Source organism: Colletes latitarsis, chromosome 9, assembly GCF_051014445.1.
Source record: "Colletes latitarsis isolate SP2378_abdomen chromosome 9, iyColLati1, whole genome shotgun sequence".
NCBI classification, from domain to species: Eukaryota; Metazoa; Arthropoda; class Insecta; order Hymenoptera; family Colletidae; genus Colletes; species Colletes latitarsis.
The window spans coordinates 30,067,577-30,091,399 of NC_135142.1; the positions used below are offsets into that span (position 1 = coordinate 30,067,577).

The following is a 23,823-nucleotide window of genomic DNA, read 5'->3' on the forward strand; positions in this document are numbered from 1 at the left end:
CGGAGGTCGAAACGGAATGGCACGCGACGTGGCTCGTGCTCCAACGAACCCTCCTCTTCGACCTCCTACCTCCCCGGGTCCTCGACGAGTTCCGCTTTAAAGATAACGAAGCAAGTTCTTCGCGGAATAAAGGTAGGTAACCGTCGCGCGGCACCTGTCGAGTGTTTGTCGAGACTGTCTCTGCCAGGGCGACGGGAGCGACAGGTGGCCACGTTCCCTCATTTCCCTCTTTCCCTCTCGTTTCGACCCTCCGGGCGCTGTATCCACCGTTTCCCGCGGTATTACCTTCATCCGTCTTTTTCTCCTGCCTCCCATCGCCCCTCCCCCTCCACCGACTCTGCTCGCGAGTCGCTCGGGGGTGTGATTTAAAGTGTAAACTTAAATATTACAGTCGGCGTCGTCGTGCAAATAGATTCGATATTAATGGAGCTTCGTCGCCTCGCCGCCAGGATCGACTTCCGCTTCCTCCGCAGTCAGGGTCACTCATCCCCCGGAAACTCCCGACGCTATTCGTGACTCTCCTTGGAAGGACGTTAACTAGTATATTAATATAGTACTTACCATCGTTAGAAGTCTAATCGATTCATAAGAAGACGTCTTTTTTGGTGAGCACCATTGTGGTTCGAAATGCTTTGCTTTGTTTCACGACAAACAAAAGTTTCGCCATTTCTCGGCAAAGTATGAACTTGGAAGTAAATCGATTTTTAATGTAAATTACAGTCGAGTGTTGGTGAATTCTTATGATTAAAGTCGTGTAGTTTGAATAGGGACGTAACTAGTGTATTAATATAGTACTTACCGTACATCATCGAAAGTCTAGTCGATTCATAAGAAGAAATTTTCTTTCGATAATTTTCGTAATTTATAGAGTTGTATCAGCCATATTGGGCGCGGTGAAATTCTGCTGATGTGCAAATGAAATATTACAAAATGGAACAGGCAATATATCGCCGCGTATAACAGTCGAAATTTAGTTCTATTATTGATCGAATGTTGGTGAACTCAGAAAGTTGAAGTCCGTGGTTTGAATAGGGCCGTAAGGTGGAATAAAATGGAACGTCTTTAGAGAAAAATAAAGGAAGCTTTATTCTTTACATACCATAGCAGGCGATACGAGTCGATAGCGCGGCGAGGTCCCCGAGGGCCTCGGTTCGGTGACGTTGCCGTGCTCGTCGACGGATATAAACGAATATCGGGAGGAAGATCGGGGAGACGTGGGTACAGGAGGTACGGCGAGTCGATAGTGGGTCTTTCCAGGGGTCGTATAATACACGCACTCGTCTCTCTGGTTGCTGTCTCTCGTGGTGGCCGGGACGTCGCCGGTGCCGTGGTCGCGTGGTCACGCCAGAATCGACGCCAGTTTCTGTAGGTTCATGATGGTCTTAGCGTCGTTCGGTTGCAGCCTGAGCGCCTCGCTGTAGGCGGCCGCCGCCTGCTTGTATTTCCCGTTCAGGTGAAGAATCGCGCCCAAGTTTGTGTGACTTCGCGCCTCGTGGGGCCTCAGGCTGGCGGCGTGTCTGTACCAGACCTCCGCGTCCTCCAGGCGATCCGCCTGCCTCAGCGCTGACGCTGCCGCCATCGACAGCTCGTAATCGGATCTGGAAAGTTCCGCCGCGCGTAGCTGCTCCTCCGCAGCCTCCGTTAGCCGCCCCTGAGACGTCAGGAACAGCCCTGAAAGCAAACGGGAACCGCTCAAGTTTACCTTCTCGGATGCAACCCTTCCTATCGGGATCCCCCAATGCCACGGGAGAAATTTCGAAAAGATCCATCCCCACTCGCGATGGATAAGACTTGATGACGAGTGTCATCAAAAACTCGTCATTGAGTTAAATCCAAGATTCTATTGACGCCCTAAAAATTTCGCTGGCATAAATCCCCGGGTGGTCCGTGATGTATAGCGCGTTCTTCCACTGCCTAATGACGCGTGCCGTTAAGAGAGATAAACCGCGTCGTTTTTTGCGCCTCGAAAACTACTACTCCACCCGTGACTGCGTTTTTTTTTCGCCCGTCGAGTAGATTAATCCCAGCCACGAAGAATCGGGCTGAGCGATGTCCTCGCGAGAGGACTCGACAGATTTTCGACGGGGATAAAAACCGAGTCAAAACGAAGATCCCGGAAATAGACGGGGGGAGGGCGCGAAGAGACGAAACGCAACGGGTGGAAACTGGAAACCGCGACGCTCTTCCCTTACCCTCGGAATTTCAATACCCGTCGATCGTGTCCGACGGCACGACGCCGCCATTTTTCATTCCCACTGGTAATCTTCTCTATATTTTTCACGCTCGCCGCCTTTCAGCATCCACTTTCCATCGTTAGGGAAATATTACACCCGGGTATTTACGGCGGAGCCTTTTATCTTCCTTATTAAACGACTCTCGAAGAATCTCGTCCATTGTTTCTTCATCCTCCCGGTTTCGACAACGGAGGGGAATGGCTAATGCCACCCCCGCGACGCACCGAGTTCCCGGCGAATCAATTATACCGTCGTTACAATGGACCAAAGGATGAATCGGCCACCCCAATTTGCTCCGGGAACAGCGAGGAGCACGCTTAAGGGGCCGTATTTCATTGCTTTAATAATAAACGAAGCCCCCTTACCGATCCTCCCGATAGATCTGGGGCAACCGGAGAGAAAGAGACTTCGATTCTCGTGCTTATCGTTCTATGATCGATTCCTTCTTTCCCCTTGAGTCGTCTGGCTCGCGTTCGTAATTAGAGAAGCTGCTGGTTACACTTACCGTAATGATGGTGGACCCTCGAATCGTCCGGCGCTAGCCTGCGGGCCCTCAGGAACCATCTCTCGGCCTCCAGCACGCGGCTCGACTGCGGAAGAAACCACAAACCAGGTTTCAATAATTGGAGAGTCGATCAATCGCGGACGTAGCGCCATGAATATCGAATACGACGCGAAACGAGAGCTTAAGGGTCTACTTAAGGGCAGGATGTTTGTTAGAAAACCGCGTCTACGCAAGATTCGTTAAAAAGTACGATGGAAGGAACGTGGTTCTGAAAACAAAGACTCGTATCAATGCACCGGCGAAAAGTTTAATTTTATCCGACGAAGGTGGGATCGCATGAAATTTAGAAAAATGCTAGAACGCCTTTCGGAAAGCAACTGGTGCTATGAAAAGTGCCCAGCAACGTTGATAAGCGTAATCGAAACTCTACGTGAGAACGAAACGAAACCTTAGGTAGTAAACTGATCGATACTCGTGAGCACACAACAAACTTGATCCCACCATTGTTGACAACCACCCACGCGGTACCCTAATGGTTTGCCAACGGACTACGGTTTCACGAGTGCTATTGCAGCACTGGTTCTGCAGCTAATTAATCCTGCACGGGGCTACAAACTAATGTAACTAATTACGTTCGCTCTAGAAAAACCGAATTTTCGGTTGAATTAATTGTTCCTAATTTCGATGCTCCATAAATCATGTTCCTCGCGTATCTAACGGCGCGAAATTTCAGCCAGACGTAAACATACGTGAACACAGTCCTACAGACTCAAACCATGCGACACGTTACCGTTATGTTTGTATCAAGACTCTGATTTTCGAACAAAGCATGCTGTGCAGGCTGCTACGAGTAATAATAAAATTAACGTTGATTGTTTGAAACTTAAAACGTTCATCGTGTCAAATTGGATTTCTATGGTAGACATCGACAATGTGATTTAGCGACAGGTACTGTGCAGAGCTGATAAGACGGTGAGCGGGAGGAATGCGGGCAGGATTGGACCTAGTGGTTTAGTCACGCCTCTACGCACACACATCCTCGATAGCCGTTTGTTATTGGTCGAAGCGGACGTATCTACTAAACCCAGACCTACTTCTATGTCACAGCGTGTCACCAAATGTCGAATGGTCGCTAGAGGAGCGTCAAAGGTGGGGATTGGGTGGAGCGTGCGGGGTACCCCTCTTGCCCCTCTCTCGTCCCACTAGTCGTTTTTCCAGCTCTGCACAGTAAAGACCACAACTCATCATTTAATTTCAACAAACGGAACAATAAACGACGATTTCTATTTCTATTTTGGATAATTCGAACGCACGCCTATATTAACCTATAAAATTAATAAATAATTACTCAATACGTAATCGTTTTCAACATTTTTACGGGTACAAATGGCGCACGATCGTGGTCCCTTCGTGGGTCTGACACAAGAGAAATAAAAGTGGTGTTGCTATATCGTTCGAACGTAAAATTCATTCGCGACGTAACATTGACGACATTTATTGATCAAACGTTCAATTACGCTCTGCATCGTTTACCCGGTATTGACTTTTCATTGACCCTTCCGTTCGACGCGTGATGCGCATCGTAATTTACGCGCGTATCCGGTGTGCAAAGGACTTCCTGTTGCTAAAACACGCGTTACGAGGCAAAGGTAAAAAGCTCTACTCTGCGCGAAACAGGGTCGAACAAATTAAGAGCGACATTTCGGACGGTGTTTCGCGAGAGTAGTGTTTCCGATCCTGTGCAACTTTCCTTTTACAAATGCGCCGTTGTTTTGTAGAAAAAATCGCCAACGGAATTATTTACCTCGCGAGGAATTTCGCCGGGTTCGCGTTGGATAGAATAATCCCGTAGGAAATGGTATCGGTGTTTGATTTATTATTTCAATCGCTTAGAGAAATATAATTAGACTACGAGCAGGCTAGGAAAATAATATTTAAATTAAAAATTCATTTTACTTTTGCGTTATGAGGTAGTATGAGGAATCCCTTATTTGTTCGATGTATTAAATCCTAGCGTTGTTTGCAATTAACGAATCAATATTTTTAAAAATTTAACGCTCTGACCGTAGAAATATTACGAAGTCACATCGTATAGATGCTCGATATCGAAACGCTTACGCAACAGAAAATTCCCATACGTTGCCCAGCACAGCAACTCCCACCGCTTTATTCCAGCATGATTCATCATGTTATGCGAGGATCGTCGAAATATTCCCACCGTGTTATAAGAAACTACGGTCGGTTTACTCTGCACGTGCACGCGTGTACGGAGAACGCTAGTTAAGCTCAAACACATGTGTACCGCAACAATGTTTAGCTTTCGTAAGAGTACCTAAGCAGTCATTTTCCGTGACGAGCAGAATGCTAGTTGTTCCTTGCAAATGGGAGATTCGTGTAACAACGGTTCCGCGGATCCCCCAATTTGCCACCGCCTCGCGCGAACTTTCTAAACAATGTCTGGAATAATTGCCGCAGAAACTGACCGTTACTCGAAGAATACGAGAATGAACACACGTTACTTAGGCGACTTTGTGTTTGCAAAACGTTGGAACGACTTCTACACGAGGACTACAGTCTCAACGGTAGAAACAGTAATGCTGGTTACTCATACTTGGTGTATCGAGTGTGCAGTCAATCCAAATTGTATTCGTACACTATAATAGTAATTTATTATACAAGAAAAATTTGTTTCCCCATAAATTGAGCCATTGTTTTTGGTGTGAATCCATTTTTGTATAGATTCAGATATTTAAGGGGTTTAAATAAAAAATGAAACTTGGAATGATCACAGGATGGGTGTTGGCGTGTTATTATTGTTGTATACTGTTTATCAGTTTCGATAGACCCCTCAAAAAAACTGCATTTGATAAAAATAAATGGAGGATAAATTCACAAGAAATCCATCTACAGAGTGCGAGTACGGAGTCGGTGAAAACGAGAAACAATTGGTACGGAAGTTGCGGGTAAAAAACGTGTGATCTCGTGGAAGGAAGTGATCGATAATCGGCGTAGCGGGCACGCGCTGCTCGCGACGGGGATCGAAGCACCGCGACGCGCGGCTAATTGATCGAAAAATATTTGCATTCGCGTTTGATGTAAGCAAAAGGTGCACGCCGTTGGCGCGTTTGGCGAAACGAGACACGTACCAGGGGGCAGCATAGCGCGTCCCGAATCACTCTCGGCTCAGTGAGCGTAATCGTCGGTCGTGTTAGATATGTTTTCAGGAGAAATACCGGTTTCCGGTCACCGATTGGCCGCTCCGGAACACGGAACGGTCAGTGGATCGAGCAGAATCAGCTTAACTGCACGCTGTTTCCCGTCGACGGTTACCTTCGAAGCCGCCCCCGATTCAGGTCAGCCGATTCCGCCTGGGCCTATCCAATTCGATCCCGGTCGCGCCAAAATAGTACTAACTACTTACGTGCCGAGTCGAAGGTTTGCTAAGTGATGTGGGTCGGGACGTGGTCGGACTCGCTGAGAGGCCCCGCAATCCCGGTTATCGGTCAACCGGGAGTTATCGCGTCTCGTACGATTACTCGCCAACAAAGACGACATATTTTATTTCTTTGTCGTCTTTAATTCCTTCGGTTGTAAGGTGACTGGACAATTTTTAACAAAAACTTGACTATTAAGTTCTACGCGAGAAAATTGTAGTCTTTATCGAGCTTAAACTATTTCGATAGTAATTGTATACAACGATCATTTAACCCTTAAGTGGATTATTGGAGCTTGATATATGCCAATGTAATTATCTGGAAATTTATGTATTCCTCTGTGTAAACCCTTTAAGGGAAACATGAACATTAAGTAAAATAATTGATTTGAGATTGAGAGTCCACTTAGGGGTTGAAGTATTGTATGCACCGATCAGTGTTTCAAGCATCAATTATAAAGGGACTGAAATAGTGTTAGAAGGATTTGAGATATTTAAGAGGCATATTAAGATCGATAGATTGTTAGAAGATAGTAGAAAAGAAGAGTCCCACGGAAATGGCAACAACGCAAAGAGGAGGACGATTAATCTTGCAAGAAGCATCGAATAGCTGTCGTCCGACAAGACAAATTGCTGTCCAAGTGGAAACATCGGCTACTGTTACAACCGTGCGACGAATTATCCAGAAAGCAGTACCTCCACAACGACTAAGGATAAAGAAGTCGAATTTAAAAGAGCATTGCGGTTCAACGAGAAAAAGTTTAATATTCGGGGGAACGTTTCACGGGGAACATCGAAATGCACGAAATATCAGAGAGTCAACTGCAAAAAGTAAATACTGATTCGAATGGTGATCGATGGCAATTTTAATCGCCCTAGGATTAACCATTCAAATTGGCCGGAGTTCTACGCCTGTCTAGACAGCGAAAAACCTACAGAGCCGATTACTCGGAAAAGTATTTTCGAATAATTCAACGATCGAGTTATAATAGGATTCCAGCGGTTTGCATCGAGGCCTAACTAGAAAGCTGTTTAAAAAAAAAAATACTAAATTCCAAAGGTACCAGAAATCGACAGCAAAACTATATTACGTAAAAGTTGTTTTTAAACCTTCCAGTGGTTAATCGCTTTTTGGACTGATATTCGCTACAATATTCGAGGAGAATCTACTTCGTTTCGAACCAAAATGTCGGCCTCGAACCGCAAAATTCCACGCGCGATTTCTCGTTAGATCAGGGGTGGGGGTGGAAGTTTCTCGATATTCCGGATTCCGGGAAAGTAAATGAAATAAAAGGGTCCGTGGGAACGGGGCGGATAGCGGAACATCGCCGTGAACACTCCTCCGGACAAGTTCCGTGTTCTTTGGCACGCGAACTCCGCCAGAGATTCCCCCGCGGCGTTTCATTTTTTCGCCCCCTCCGCCCCCTCCGTACAGCGGTATCGCGGCCACGAAATTCCGTCGAACGATATCGGTCGGGCCGCGGTAAACTCCGGAAACTGGATCGGAGGTCTGATGAAAGGGAACCGATCTAAAGCCGGCAACTACTTACGTTTCGAGCCAAAAGTTTCCCGTAAGTGATGTGGGCCGGCACGTGGTCAGGCTGGCTGGCCAAACTCGCCTGGAACCACCTTTCCGCCTCCGCGTACTGTTGCAGCCTCGACAGCGTTTCCCCCAGCAGATTGTAAACGCTCTGTAAAACAGGGTCGATCGGTCAGGTTTCACGCGGTTCGACGAGCAACGTCGCCATCTTGCTTCCCACGGAACCCTCGCGCGCCATTTTCAACGAAGCGTACTCGACGGCTCGAGAGATATCGGGCTGTTCTTCGCGAAAAGGAAGAACTTTTTGGTCCAGCGTCTTTATTATAAATGGTCTCGTCTTTGGTTGTAAAAAATTGATCCAAGCGAGATCGTTGACATCGTCGCTTTGAGTGAATGTTTTACCGTTTGAGGGATTTTGTAAAGACTAGAACGAGTAATAATCCTCTGCTAGTGTGGTAGCACATCCCGTCCAAACATAGCTTCTGACGAGTTACTAAACTTGTGCGAGGTCTGGCATTATCATGCATGTGTCAGTGTAATTATTTGAAAATTAATGTAATCCTCCATTAGTTGATGTTTTAAATGCTTTAAAGGAAAGTTGATTTCCATTTAGCAATTCAGTTGAGATTCAGAGCCCAGTTAAGGGTTAAATATCCTTCCAAAATGAATTCCTATATATCTAAAGATCCTTGGAGTTAATATAAACACTCTTACATTTTACAAAGAGCAGAACGTCGCGTTAAATAAGCTCGCAGCAAATAATTAACTCCCGACGCGCGGCTATTCTTTCCAGTTAGGGGATGGAGTAGCCAAAGTCTTCCTGTCGCTTTCGGGGACGAGCGACGTCGAGGCTACAATTAATATCCGACCGCGTACGATAAATCCGCAAGGAGGAAAGTAATTGGCTCGACGGAGGGCGTGGGGAGGCGGGGGGGGGGGGGGGGGGATCAGTTTCAGAAGTTTTCTGATTTTCAGGACCGACGGCTGCTGCTAATGGCCGACGAAACTCGGCTGGTTCTCACGGACGCACACATCGAGACGCGGGGGCGTCGTGGACGTGGTCGCCACGCGGCCAGACACGTACGCCAGAGGGACGACGAGGGGCACGAGGGGCACGGGGGGCGCGCACGCGAGGATAGGAGCGTACAGACGCGAACAAGATGGGAACACAAACGACTGGGAGCGTTACGGAACGACTAACACCGAAAAGCTTCTCTTCTCGCGAGCCGGGCTTTGGCCTCGCGTCTCGGAGTTGTAGGCTAAAACTTTTATGATTTTGTTCGTGCCGGGTGCGCGGCCCCCGGAAGCACCGAACTACGGGCAAAGAAAGAACGAGAGAGATCCGCGGGAGAAAAATAGGAAAGGGAAAGCTTGAATGGCCGGGAGCGGGGAAGACAAATGGCGGTGAACGTCGGGAAAGAACGAGATCGAATATCCGACCGACTCTCGTCGGACCCGATTGCCCCGTGATTCCCAAGGATCTCGGCGCCGTTTCCGGGGAAATACTTTCCCGGTATCCGATCGGGATGGAGTAATCTGTATCAAGCTCGCGGGAAGAAGCGGCTGGATTCGTACGAATTCGATCCACGGCCAGCCAGCAAGTTTCTCGATGATTTATCGCCGAGTTTAGACGAGGGTTCGAGGTACTCCATTGTAATTTACCGTTTTCGGGATGCTTGGAATACTCCAACGCCTCGAATGCTAAAGTACTCGTTTAGTTATGTTATATTTTGGATTTTCTGAAGTGTGTATATTGTCTTCGGAAGCTTGCAGGGAATTCTGTATTATATTGAACCTTTTATTATGAAATTCTAGCGAAGAATTCAACAGTATTTATGTTCACGATTGCTGTTGCAGGAGGAAGCGAGCGAGGAGTGTATATATAGGAATAGGTCGAGCACTTGTGAGAAAAGTAAGAGCTTAGCCCTCTGGTGGCGAGCCCGAAAGCTGTCACCATAAGACTTACAGTAATATATACTGACACTAGACTTAAAAGTTCGTAAATTCATTTTGAGTGATTGTAAGTCCAAATACCAACGTTGAAAATAACGTCTGTCGAACAGTAGAAGTAGTTCGGAGTTAATTGCAAGTGACCAAAGTTGCTGTGTAAATTCACCGACGTAAACGGTTGGGAAAAAGGCGACGCGTTTACCGTGGCAGTAGAATCTCTTAATTTATTTAGTAATTTGTCCGTGTTGTTTCGCGCGAAGCGAGAGCATAGAGTCGTCGAGGATTTCCTCCTCGGAATGCAGCCGTCTTAGAAATCTCTTTCCGCACATGCGAGTGCACGAGTCGGTTGCAGTTGCGCTCGAAAGGTGAAAGCAATTCCACGACTCGACAAAAGTGGCCGCGTCGTCAAAGTGCGACTACTCGCATTGTTTCGCGTCATTATTCTCTTGAACCAGTTTCCATGGATATTACGCTCTTTCGCGCGGACACGAGAATCACCCTTCGATCTTTTCTTTCGCATTCCAAATCGTGCAAAACGCTTAATAACCAAAAGTATCGAGAATATAAATAGAGTTGCAATTTTTAGAGGTCACGAGACTCCCGGAGAAAGCGTAGGGTAACGAAAACGGAAAAATGTTTCTAATTTACGACCCGAATGTTTAACCGTTCGAAGAGCGTTCGCGTGGTCTAGCCGGGGGTTGGCTGGTCGGAGAATATTTATCTCGTAGCGGGAATAAATGAGTTTTCCGGCGGGTCAGGGGATCGGGACGCAACAAGCTCTGAAAAATTTAAAGACGGTCCGCAGGAACCGCGAAAACTCGGCATCGCGCGCTAATGCGCTCGAGAAAAGTAAATACGGGGGCGAAAGAATGCGCCCCGGGAAAGTTTAAGCCTCCCCTCTGCGCCTCCCGTGCGCGCGAGAGGTCTCGAAACTCCATTGTGCGGAGTCATTATTCACTTGGACTACTTTTCAAGAGTATTACCAGCCGCCGCCGCTTTCAGCCGCCCGGAATACCGAGCGCCCTGTGGTCCGAAAGACGCATGTCTTTTACATGCACCCACGTCATCGACGCCATTGTTGCCGCGAAATCGCGTCGAGGGGCGTACGATCATCCCTGCTATGATCCTCTTTGAATTTCGCTTAAACGAAGCTTCGATTTTTGCGTTGATAATGTCTAGAAATTTTAATCCTTAAAATTGAATTTCGGGAAGTATATTGGGATCGACTATTCAGACGTTTCGAGAATTGTCCTCTTCTGAAGATTTGCTAACAATATGAATTATTAAGAAGATTAATTGGCCATTATTGCTCCCCGAAAGCCTTCGAAGGCTCCCTGCTATGTAAGGGAGACGTGTTTTTCTCAAGTTTAGTAACTCAAGTACAAGTGATGAAGTTACATTACAAAGTTTTAACCCTCCGATGGAATCTGCGAAACCGTTGGAGTACGAAGGAGTTCCCAGAGTGTTGTATGGTCTTTTTTACGGGGTAGATAGCGACAGAGAAACAGAAACGAACCCTTTCGTCGACGAATGTCTACCAGTAGAACTTAGTACATTGTTTGGAACTAATTAGCGACTGAAGAGTGGCCATTCTTATTTTATAACTCTCACTGAAACCTTGTTATTAGAATTGAGAGAAATTGAACTATTGTTTCGCGGTTTCACTCATCAAAAATCGACGGAGAACATCAGTGTTTACGTTAAGAACACGAGCAAACGTTCACCAGAACGAAACGCGGAATATGTCCGAAACATACTCGAGCCTTTGTAACAGAACACACGTACGTTCCTTTCCCTTCAGCCGATGTATTTAGTTTGTTGCAAGTTTCGCGTGCCCGTCAGTACACGTCGCTTCAACCAGCTTCTACCAAAATAATTAATCGCGAGAGCTGCGTACATCTCCATAAAGCACCTGATCATGACTCCGTGACGCAACACGGTCCAATAGCTTCGTAATGGTATAATTGAAATTTGCAAGAGCCGGGGGTAGCTCAACACGCTCAGACACAACGAAGAAACAAAGTTGCACAGGGTATGAAATTCACAGTGTCGGCGAATTTCACGATTTTCCTCTTCCGTCTGATCATTACTGGCTCTAACTACTTTTCCCATCGTCCGCCCTAAACTATATTCTCCCATTTCCCTGGACTCCCGAAACTCGTACTCGTATTCCAGTAACACGTTTCGACGATACGAGCCCGAGTTTACGACCCGGAGAACGCAAGACACCGAATCGACGCCCATTTGTTCGACGAGTGGGTGGTTCCTCTGTAAAAAATTAGGCCGTGTAACGCGTTTACAGACGTTCCAGCGACCCTGTACCGGCCCTAACAAGGAATTCAGAGCTCGATTCGCAGCGACGAGCTTCGCTTCTGTTCCCCCCCGGACGAGAGAACTTGCTTTTTTTTTTTCTATTTTTTGTTATCCAACTTCGCGATATCGGACGAAAGGAGCGCCGCGACGCCACTTCCCTCGGATGAATGGTTAATCAAGCTCACGGAACCCGATTTGCCAGCCGGCGGGAGAGGAGCCGGTCGTCGAGAAATTAACAAAACATTTTCCTGGAAATTTTCGAATTTCTCGAATCAACGTCGCGTCGACGAATAATTAATTGACCGTGCGACGCCGCGTAGGATACGATTATGCCAACCGAGGATGCTTGGCACCGTTGTGTCGCCAATGCCGTGTCGCTCGAGATATTTTAAATATATTAAATTTTTCCCTCGTAATTTTCTGCGGAATTTGGTATTTGAAATTGTCAGACGTTAACTTTTAATATATTTATAGTCGTTTTATAACAAACGATTTGAATTGTTAGAATCGTCAGGGTTTTGAGGGGGAAAAACTACGAGGTGTAATTAAAGTTTTTTATAAATTGACGGGAAACGCTGAGATTATCCTCGGAGTAGCGAAGTTCAGCGCGCAGGATGGAACAAATTTTACTACAGGCTTCTTTCGAGTCTCCTGATTCTTATTTTGTTCGATACAATGTAATAGCGATCGTTTCTTGGGAAGATGTTGCGAGTTTGCAACTTCCGGGAGAGAAAAAAGTACGCGGTAACTCGTGAAGTTCAGAGAATAGATTACGCCGTGGCAAGAATTCGCGAACGATTTACCTACGATCTTCTTAGCGACGCGACATCGAGCCTACAAATTAATATCGTCGTTTGCTGTCCATTTAAATACGTCACGTAGATTTAAAAAATGCTGAAGCAATCTACACTAGGGTACCACAGAACTGTATTTTTTAATTTCAATGATTCTGATCGTCTACTATTAGGGTACGATTGATTTAAGTATTAAATAACTGTCTCGTCGTCGCAGAAAAGATATTTTAAAGAAGAAAAATTCTGCAATTCCGACGCTCAAGGGCTTCTCTAAGTAATTATAAATCTACAATGCTTCTCTTGAATTCCTGAAGGATGGTTGTCTCTTGTTTGGCAAAATTTTCTTTGCGTCTCGACGTTTCTTTAGAAACAAAATGTCCTTTAATTAAAGGTCCATGGTGCTTCTGTTTGTAAAGAAGTCGAACGATTTCTATTTTAACGAAATCCACGTCGATGGGGGGTGTCTTCGGGTTCGTCGCGGCGCTTCCGGTTTGGCGGGGATATTCGCGAAGCGATCCGTGAATTATCGCCCCTCATCGACAGTCGATGCTCTCGGGGTCGGCAGAAGTTCGGCCGCGGAGCCGGTGACTCGGTTAATTGGACGATAATTACGTTGGGAAGGTTTCGTGGGCGGCGCGTCCCGGGATCCTGGCAATCGTCGAAACGCGGAGGGTGCGAAACGGGTTCGTCGGCGGTCGTCACGTCGTCATTGTCGTCATTGTCGTCGCCGCCGTGCGCATACCGAGTCGCGAAAGCAAGGGACAAACAATTAGGGCGGTAAGTCGAGCGGGCCAATTAGGCGACCCGACTGTGTTCGAGCGTCGAAAGGTGAGGAGGCGTCGCGCGCGATAGGCAACAGGGGCTAATCGCTCGGAATAATTGGATTAAATTGACGGCTCGCGTTTCGTGAATTCGAAATCTGCCCGGACCGCCCCTCATTTTTGACTCCTATCTTTGATCGCGTGACCCCGAAACGAAATAAACGCAAAAAGTCACGGTTACTCGTTATCGTTTGACGGATTGTCCACTGATCCGTTCGGTCGCGAACTTTCGCCAAATCAAACCGTCGCAAACGCCATCAAACATTCGTAATTCATTAGCTTTGTGGTCCCTCTTTTCATATTTATACAAAATTCGACGTATAAGAGCGAATCAAACATCATCAAACGGTGTCAAATTACAACTCAGACGCGATCTTCTCAAACCTTCGTCATCCACTCGCTGCATGGCCCCTCTTTACATATTTATACAAACTTTAATGTGTAAGAACGAATCAAACATCATCAAACGGTGTCAAATTACAACTCAGACGTGATCTTCTCAAACCTTCCTCATCCACTCGCTTTATGGCTCCTCTTTTCATATTTATACAAACTTCGACGTGTAAGAACGAATAAAACATCATCAAACGTTGTCAAATTGCAACCAAGACGTGATCTTCTCAAACCTTCCTCATCCACTCGCTTTATGGCTTCCCTGTTCATATTTATACAAACTTCAACGTATAATAACGAATCAAACATCATCAAACGTCGTCGAATTGCAACCAAGACGCGATCTTCTCAAACCTTCCTCATCCACTCGCTTTATGGCTGCCCTTTTCATATTTATACAAAATTCGACATATAAGGAAACGAATCAAACATCATCAAATGTTATCAAATTGCAACCAAGACGTGATCTTCTCAAACCTTCCTCATCCACTCGCTTTATGGCTCCTCTTTTCATATTTATACAAACTTCGACGTATAATAACGAATAAAACATCATCAAACATTGTCAAATTATAACTCAGACGCGATCTTCTCAAACCTTCCTCATCCACTCGCTTTATGGCTGCCCTTTTCATATTTATACAAAATTCGACATATAAGGAAACGAATCAAGCATCATCAAATGTTATCAAATTGCAACCAAGACGTAATCTTCTCAAACCTTCCTCATCCACTCGCTTTATGGCTCCTCTTTTCATATTTATACAAACTTCGACGTGTAAGAACGAATAAAACATCATCAAACGTTGTCAAATTGCAACCAAGACGTGATCTTCTCAAACCTTCCTCATCCACTCGCTTTATGGCTTCCCTGTTCATATTTATACAAACTTCAACGTATAATAACGAATCAAACATCATCAAACGTCGTCGAATTGCAACCAAGACGCGATCTTCTCAAACCTTCCTCATCCACTCGCTTTATGGCTGCCCTTTTCATATTTATACAAAATTCGACATATAAGGAAACGAATCAAACATCATCAAATGTTATCAAATTGCAACCAAGACGTGATCTTCTCAAACCTTCCTCATCCACTCGCTTTATGGCTCCTCTTTTCATATTTATACAAACTTCGACGTATAATAACGAATAAAACATCATCAAACATTGTCAAATTATAACTCAGACGTGATCTTCTCAAACCTTCCTCATCCACTCGCTTTATTACCCCTCTTTTCATATTTATACAAACCTCGACGTATAATAACGAATCAAACATCATCAAACGGTGTCAAATTACAACCAAGACGCGGTCTTCTCAAACCTTCCTCATCCACTCGCTTTATTACCCCTCTTTTCATATTTATACAAACTTCGACCTATAATAACGAATAAAACATCATCAAACATTGTCAAATTACAACTCAGACGCGATCTTCTCAAACCTTCCTCATCCACTCGCTTTATGGCTCCTCTTTTCATATTTATACAAACTTCGACGTGCAAGAACGAATAAAACATCATCAAACGTTGTCAAATTACAACCAAGACGCGATCTTCTCGCGAAACTTTTTTAACGATTTCGTGCGAGCGCGATTTACAACGCGAACGGCGACTCGCATAAATATTCAGGTCGGGGCATCGGCGGATTAAGATATATTCCCGACACGTATGCTGGTAACGACGCGTGCACGCAGTCGGTCGACCGACGGATAAAATAATTCTCTTTTCCAGCGCGCTTTTTTTTTTCCGTTCGTTTTTTATTTCGTCGGGCGCAGATTTAATCGCGGCGCGAGAGCGCGCGCGTCGCTTAATGCTTCGACGCGACGGTTCTTCTCGCTTTGAGCTTTAATCCCGCGCCGGACCGCTCCTCCTCGCGGCGAGTTCCGGTTCACCGCTGCCATTTGGCAAAACTCGACGGAAACTGCGGTCCGGTTAATTGCACAATTATTACGGCCCCGTTCTCCGCGCCAGCCCCGAGAACACCGGCACGTCCGGTTAACGACACTTCTTGGTAATGAATCGACCTGCCAAGAACTTCGCGATCGTTGCTGGGGATCATGGAGACGTAACCGGAGTAAGGAAAAATTGGGCCAACTAAGATGCAACACCCTTTACAGATTTTTGTATCTCGTAGATTTCGAAGATCGAAATTCTACGTTTCATTCGACTTCTATTCAATGAGCCCTCGTTAAGGTTCGCGAAAAACGTCCAAAGTAGATATTTTTTTTTATCAAATTGCGTGATAGGAAGGCTGATTTTTTAATAACGTTAAATTACGGCTCTGGAAAATTATTTGGACCCTTGAGACAAATTTTTAAATATGCAGAAATTGATTTCGAAGTGAGATTTGATTTACGCGTCTAAGAATTTATGTAATTAGTGACGTGGACGATTTAAATATAAATAACGCGCGTATGAAACGCGGCGTTCAGCCGATATTCGGTGGTATTTCGCGTCGCGCAAAAATCCGTACGAAACGGCAGCGATGGCTCGCGGGCGTGTATGGTAATTCACGAATTAATTCTGCAGCGGAGTTGCATTAAATTCGCGTTAGTCGGGCGTGCGCGAGCGAGCTAGCGACCGCGCACGCTCGACTAGAATAAACAATATCCGCGGAAAGGGAAAATTGATCAAACTCCGGGAACTGGACGAAACTTTCGAAAATTATTTCGAATTCGCCCACTGGCCGGGCTCGTATTAAATTTACATTAGATAAATACGCCGCGGTCCGACGGTTTGGCGCGGCGCAAACAACGCTACGCTCGAAAATTGTTCGACCGGTTTCAACTTGGGGAGAATGATTCCGAAATTTACGGTTCCCAGACGCGTCGAATCGATTAGAGTGCCGCTGTGCTGGCGAAGAAGCCACCGATTTTCGTTGATCAATTTCCTTTAATTTTATCTCATTTGCTGCGCGTTATTCGTCGGGTATTTGCAGTGGGAACGAAAACGAGATTTTCTCTTCGATTATAGAAATATTGGTTGAAAAATATTTAATTTCTGTTGAACGTCGAAAATGTTACAAAGGAAAGAGGAACACACGTGTTTGAGTTCACATCGTACAATCGGAAAAGGGCTGATATTACGCGAAAAAATTAAATCAAATTCACGCCTGACCATATCTCTGGCCATACTACTGCGGATGCCAATGAGATTTCAAAGCCTATTCTCTCGATTACAAAGCCCGGTACGAAAAAATTTTATTCCACGTTTTAGATTTAGTTTTTCACGCAGAATTACTCAGATTTTTAAAAAAATTTAATTTCAGTAAATATACAGTGTGCTTCGATTTTAACGAAACTTCATAGGTAGATGGACTATTCGCGTAGACGCGTGCGTTTCTGTGATTTGTAGAAGATGCAGCGTAAATAATTATACGGTTCATCAATGTAATTATTAAATTCGTTAATCTAGTAATGGATAAGTAACGTCTAAACCACTTATGTACCAAATTTGTTTCACTTTACCGGTGAAAAACGATCAACTTTAGCGCATTAAGTTAATATAGCAGTAGGGTATTCTAATGAATCTTTCATTTCCAAGGATGTACATCGCAGAATGATCAAATTCATTTTGAAGAATTCAGAACAATTCCCAATGAAATTTTAAACCGAAAAGTACTCCCCGACCACTTAATTATAACACGTAATCGAATTATCCATTTGTACCGAAATAACTAATTATCGTACAGCAGAAAATGATTTTAGATCGAATGTAGGTCACGTAATTTTCAATTCGTATTTACGATTAAACTCCAATCCAGAATTACACCGTAACAGATGGGCTTTATTCTATTAATTTACAATAACAGAGCATTGTGGCTGCGGATCAAAATTAATTCGTTATATTTGACTATGCCACGCTACTAACAAATTCGACGATGCATAGAACGTTTCAAATCGAAGCTTTTAATTCGCTCGTCCACCAAACATTTACGGTTCATTCGTGAATATCATCGATAATTTACAATCGAAAAAATCGCAGTTCACGAACGAATCTGTAAATAAAATTTGACCCTATTTTTCAGTTGAAATTTGAAATAATATCCAGAGAGCTAAAGAGTCGTCGATCAACGATGGCGGACTCTGGACGAAACGTTAATTTGCGTTTCCTTTTTATCGTTAGAAAAAAAGAACTTTCGACACGAGTAGAAGGCACGTGCGGGCATAAAGTCGAGAAGCCTGGAATCCAAGGAAACAAACTCGATAACTAATAACGCCGTGTTCGGCGCAAGTTTCATTTCGAGTCGGCTAGAATTTTTATTAAAGTGGAAGTATTTACGGCCGCGAGTTGCCGCGGAAAAAAGGCAAAGATAACGTGGCCGGGTCAATAGAATGTTTATTGCGTCTAGTTTTGCGTCATAAAGGTAACGGAGGGTAAAAGGAAAACAACGAGTCGAGCAGCAGTTAAAAGTTCCGTCCCGGAGTAAAAGGTCTTCGCGAACTTCCTTCCGGCCGCTAAACTTAAGCACGGTGTTCGTTAAATCGTCAAATTGTTGTTAAATCCCGTTCCCCGAGCACCGCGTTACGCGATAACTGCAAACGCAAATTTATATTTTCAGCCTCGCGTTCGAACGGCAGATAGAAACGCGACACTTTTCATCATAGTGCAACGTCAATTAACGTAAACAATAAAGGGACAAAACGTTCTCGGTAGCAGAATTTTCCGATAATCGATCGACGCCGTATTACAGGTTTATAATAGGGGAATATACAAGTCAATTTTTCCGAATAATACATATTTATTACGTCAAAATATGTGTCAGCTCTGAATAGATGCGATCGTTATTAACGGTTCGGTAGAATTTTCAGGATATATAGTCCCCCCCCTCGATCGTAAAAAATTCACGCAGCAAAAACTTCTTCAAATAAACAATACATTGTCTAATGCAAGCCGTACAGAAATCTATTACAAATTTTCTTCCAATTTTACGAAACGTTCGTTTGATTAATCACGGTAATTGTTTTTCTCTTGTTCCGTCATGTTTCCGGGGGGAGGGGGAAATTTTTTTTACCTCGTTCAGCCCGCGGGGAAACGTCGTTCGCGCCGCGATTTTCGAAAACGCTCTCTCGACGCCTCGTTTGCATCGGCCGGAAAATTCCAGAAGCGAATCTAGATTAGCCGTTGAATGCATAAGTTCGCGGGTTATCTGCGGCGGGCAGACAATTTTTTCCGTCCCGTTTATCCCCCGTTATCCGATCCGCCCCGACGTTTTAATCAGACTCGAAAATTAACGCAACCAAGTAATTATCAGCGTCGCTCGTAAATCATCGTCTGAACGTAGAAACGTAACGCGGTTTCGGGATTCGCGGAAGACGAAGAAACTGCCGGGACGTTACAACGTGCTATTGGATCGAAACCGTTGGCGCGTAAATTTTCCAATCATTTTCCAAAGGACTCGTTTGCGCGACGATTTTCTGAAAGGTTTTCCCCGTTTCTGCTTTTCATTTATTCGGAGCCCGTCTCAGTATCGGATTCGAAGTTCTAAGAGTGAGATTATTCGGCAATTTATGGCGAATTTAATATACGGTCGCTTGTATTCGTACGCCGTAATGGCGATTTGTTTTAGGGGGAAAAAGCTTGGTAGTTGAGGGTTTATATTTGAATAAATTATAGAGAAAACTTGTGGACGGTCTTATCGCGTTCTCGTCCGCTTAATATACAAGCTTCTACAGCAGCAGTACCCATGTTCGATCATTAAACTCATTTGCTTATACTTGAGGAACATAGGGTAACAGTAAACAATGCAAAAGTTACACTATTGTTGTTTTATACTGTTTATATTATCGGTTTTTTAATTGGACGTTACTCGCCCGTGGTTAATATTAAAAAAACGAGAGATAAACTACTTTGTAAATACAGATAAAAATAAAGGGAAAGAATTCGTGAGAAACAAAACTACGTGAATTAGAGAAGCGACAACGAAATTACTTTGTAAATAGAAGAGTTAACATCCAGTAAGATAGACAATAGTTGGTCAAAATAAATGGGGAAATTCGTAAAAAAACATAGTACTCAATTAAATGTAATAGTAAAGGGAAAAATTTTATAAGACGAAAATCAAGAATATCAATTTGTTGATGGAGGCTTCGTACACTATAAAGTAACAATTATAAATAAAACTTAGCATTGTTTAACATTCCAACGCAATAGTTTAAACAATTGTTAACAATATGTGGTATATGAATAATGAAAGGGCCCATCAGTATGCGTAAATAATAATTTTTCGCGAAATAATTTGTCCATCGGACGCGTAAAGATGGCTGACGCACGCTGTGCTCTCCCCACTCCTCCGCCACTACGTTAAAGGCTCATGCGGAGACTTACGTGTCTCATTCTCGCGGGGGGGTCCAAGGGTGGCGGAACTCCTGGCTTGGTGGGCATCCCGGGATCATCCTAGGCTGACCAGTGGGGACCAGGGGGACCAGGGGGACCAGGGGGACCAGGGCTGACCAGTGCTGACCAATGGTGAGCTTGTGATGACCAATTGCGACTACTTGCTGGTCAGTGGTGAGCTCTGTACAAATTTTCCCCCTCTCTTATTTTATTGATGCCAAATTTACTTGTATGTTTCTGAATACCGTTTGATGGAAATATTGATTTTGCTTGATTTACTGGTTTCTGTTTCGTTTCTATGGATGTTTCCCCTTATCGATATTCTCTTGAATCGTTGGTCATTTTTGTTCTTCCATTATTAATTTTGACAATCCTAGTGGTTTCTTAAGTATATGTGGTCATTTACTGTTTCTATCTTTCGACTGTTTCTGGAATTCATGTCTGTCTCTAACAAGAACTGATGTTGAAAGACGATCTATGATAAAATACTGCTTTCACTTCTTGTTATTTCGTACAATCGTTTGACTCTTTCCTGCGTACATCAATATCGTCAGTTGATTGATTATAATTTTTACTTTGATGTTGTTTGTGATGTGGTTTCGACGTTTCGTTCATTTTCTTCCGATTCTGACTCGATAAAAATATTCTCAATTCGTACAATTCATTGACTCCAGCTAGGTATATCAGCATCGTTTGTTAATTAATTACAATTTTTATTTTCTCTTTATTTGTAATATTCTTAGGACATTTTGCTAAGTACACTGCTAATAGAATAAGACCCATACTAACATACATCATTTAATTCTTTAGGTATGAGTGTTTCTAAATTTCGTAGGTTGTCCAACTTATAGATTTTCATCTGCTCCATTAAATGTTCTTTAATGATACTAACACAAGTAGCAGTTTTTGTTTCAGGTCAGATCTATTGTAGATCAATTCCAAGGACATCGAGGGAGGACGCTACAACCGCCGAGGGATTCAACCATCAAGGGATTCAACCACAGAGGGATTCATCCGCCGAGGGACCTTTAATTCCAAGTACATTAGTCTTAAGCTTCGTCGCGAATATTAAAATTAACGTCGAAGATTTCTCTATTGTCCGCGTTGCCGCGCCCTACCAAGTAATTATTGACCAAGTAGCTTCACTTTCTCTCGTCCTCTCGTTTCCCGTTTCGATCACTACTGCTTTAATGTAGAAAGCAAGTGATCGGCCATGTAGTTGGTCCAAAAGATATAATCGCCTTCCCTTGGTAGCTCGAGATATCAAGGGCAGTAGATTCGATCCTAAGATCTGCTGCATGGTTTAACATCGCGTCGCGTCGCGTATCCCACGATTTAGCTTCATCCCTTTTTAAAAGAGATAATTGCTTGGTACCACTAATTTAGAAAATAGGAGTCTCGTTTTCTCCTATCTTCTCAATTTTAGTTCCGAATCTGCTAGCTCAAATTTCGACGTTAATTTTAAGTCTCTAGTGTATCCGCGTATGTGCCACGCAATTGTTTAACAACTAGCTTCTCGTTCATTCGTTCTCTCGTTTCTCGCTTCGATCACCGCTGTTTCGTAGAACGAAACATGTGATCGACCGTCCAGTTTGTCCGAAAGATCTAGTCGCCTGCCAATGATAGATCGATTTCTAGAAATAGAAATCAATCTACCAAGGGTAGTGTTGATTCGATCCGAAGATCTGCTGTACGGTTCAGCATCGCGTCGCGTCGCGTCTCCCAGAATTTAGCTTCACCCCTCTTTTTAAACAAAACAATTGCTTGGTACAATTAAACTAGACTTAAGCATCGACGACCATTGTACGCGTCTCCGTGTGCCAAGTAATTGTTTAACAAGTAGCTTCACTCGACTCGTCCTCTCGTTTCTCGCTTCGATCACCGCTCTTCCATTGAATGGAACATGTGATCGGCCGTCCAGTTGGTCCGGAAGATCTAACCGCCTTCTCTTGGTAGCTCGATTGAAGGGAAATGTTTCTTCGCTGGAAGGTGTGGAGTTTCCGTATCCTGCGGAAACGCACACCTTCCAGCGGAAGTCGTTCCTGTCTCAGGTACTCTCTCTTTGTCAGACAGCCTAAGTCGGGTCCTTCGGGCTCCCGGCGGGTTGCGTTGGAGAAATGGAGACCTCGATTCAGGGATGCAGCATTCATTTTTCTAAAGAGATCGAGTTAGCAAGTGCAGTAGGTTCGATTCGAAAGATCCGCTGTACGGTTCAGCATCGCGTCGCGTCGCGTCTCTCACGACTTAGCTTCACTCTTCTTTAAATCAAACAATTACTTGGCACAACTAAACTAGAAGATCGGAGGGACTCGGGTTCCTTCTATCTTCTTAGTTTAGTCATTCAGATTGTAAAATTGCGAAAGGGAGATCGATGGAACTTGGATTCCATCTATCTCCCTTTGGGTCTCCATTCGCAGCAACCTCCTCGTGGTGAGACCTGGGTAATATTATTTAACGTTTAATTAATAATCGTATCACTCTTAGCTGGGTAATGCAATTGTTAATTAAAAACTAAATAATATTAGCGAATTGGCTGCGATCCGCCTTGCATAGGTCATCATAAATATAGAGTTTCTTCGCTAGATTAGTTTTGATTCTCATTGATTCATCAAAGATTCTAGAGTATTGTCACAGACGAGGTATGCGAGTAGATCTTTCATTCAATGCATTTTTTCGGCCCATTTTTATTTTTGTGTCATTCGCAACGTTACCCTCAGATTTAAAAATAAATTTTGATCCCTTCCATAGTCAACTCACATGTATTTACGCACACACTACAGCTGTCTATCCATCAATGCTAATTCAGTGAATAGTTTTTCAACTGACCACCATCCATGAGAAGAGTATGGCAGTCGGCATAAGGTGAAAAGTCTCCTCATACACCCCGTCTGTGGTAGGAGTAAGAAAACAATTCACAGTCGCCAATTATGGCGTACGGAATGTCGTAATCGTCAACACGAACGAGTATCAATAAAAATACGGCACGATCGATGCCGCCGGATGGTTAATTTAAAGAGAAAGCTTTCGACGAGTACGCGATCGAGTCCTGGGTAGAAAGAATGGCGGTCGACGAGGACGTACGCTCCGTTGGAAAGTTCCATTCGGCCCGGGAAGTCGTCAACTCGACGTCCAGGAGATTCCACGAGTGGGAAACGCGTCCCCGGACGAGAATCACGGAGCCTTCGATAACCGTTTTCTTCTCTGTCTGTTCGAGAGCCACGGAGGGGAGCTTCCTTAGCGTATTATTCCGAAGTTTCGTCCGATTTTCCACGCCAGCGGCCGCCGGGCAGCCTCTCCGGGTCCATCGCGGCGGCGAGGCGAGGCGGGGCGAAGGGGTCATCGCGATAAAACATCGGAAACTGGCGAAACTCCGGTGTAATCTTGCCAGTGATGTTTTACCCCCGTGCACCCACACTGTCTCGAGACGTTCGTGTCTCCTCGACGCGTGGTCCCCTCCATTACGTGTTCCCGGCGATCCGAAACCCACACGTGTGCGT

The 23,823-nt window shown here is 44.5% G+C and overlaps 1 protein-coding gene across 3 annotated transcripts in view; it reads right to left on the reverse strand.

Moving 5' to 3' along the window:
- Nucleotides 1-1,067: 1,067 nt before the first annotated feature.
- Nucleotides 1,068-23,823, reverse strand: part of Tmtc2 (Transmembrane O-mannosyltransferase targeting cadherins 2) — a 282,755-nt gene continuing 259,999 nt past the window's right edge. The window contains exons 8-11 of one of the 3 annotated variants that reach the window (XR_013080284.1): nt 7,723-7,863; nt 3,834-3,959; nt 2,740-2,824; nt 1,618-1,671 (exon numbers count right to left, since the gene is read on the reverse strand). Coding sequence is in view for 2 of the 3 variants with exons in the window: in XM_076772935.1 (XP_076629050.1) it covers nt 1,340-1,671; nt 2,740-2,824; nt 7,723-7,863 (558 nt within the window). In the remaining variant the exon portion in view is untranslated. Of the gene's footprint in view, nt 1,672-2,739; nt 2,825-3,833; nt 3,960-7,722; nt 7,864-23,823 lie in introns of all 3 variants that reach the window. The other 2 variants (XM_076772935.1, XM_076772936.1) reach the window with 2 other exon arrangements.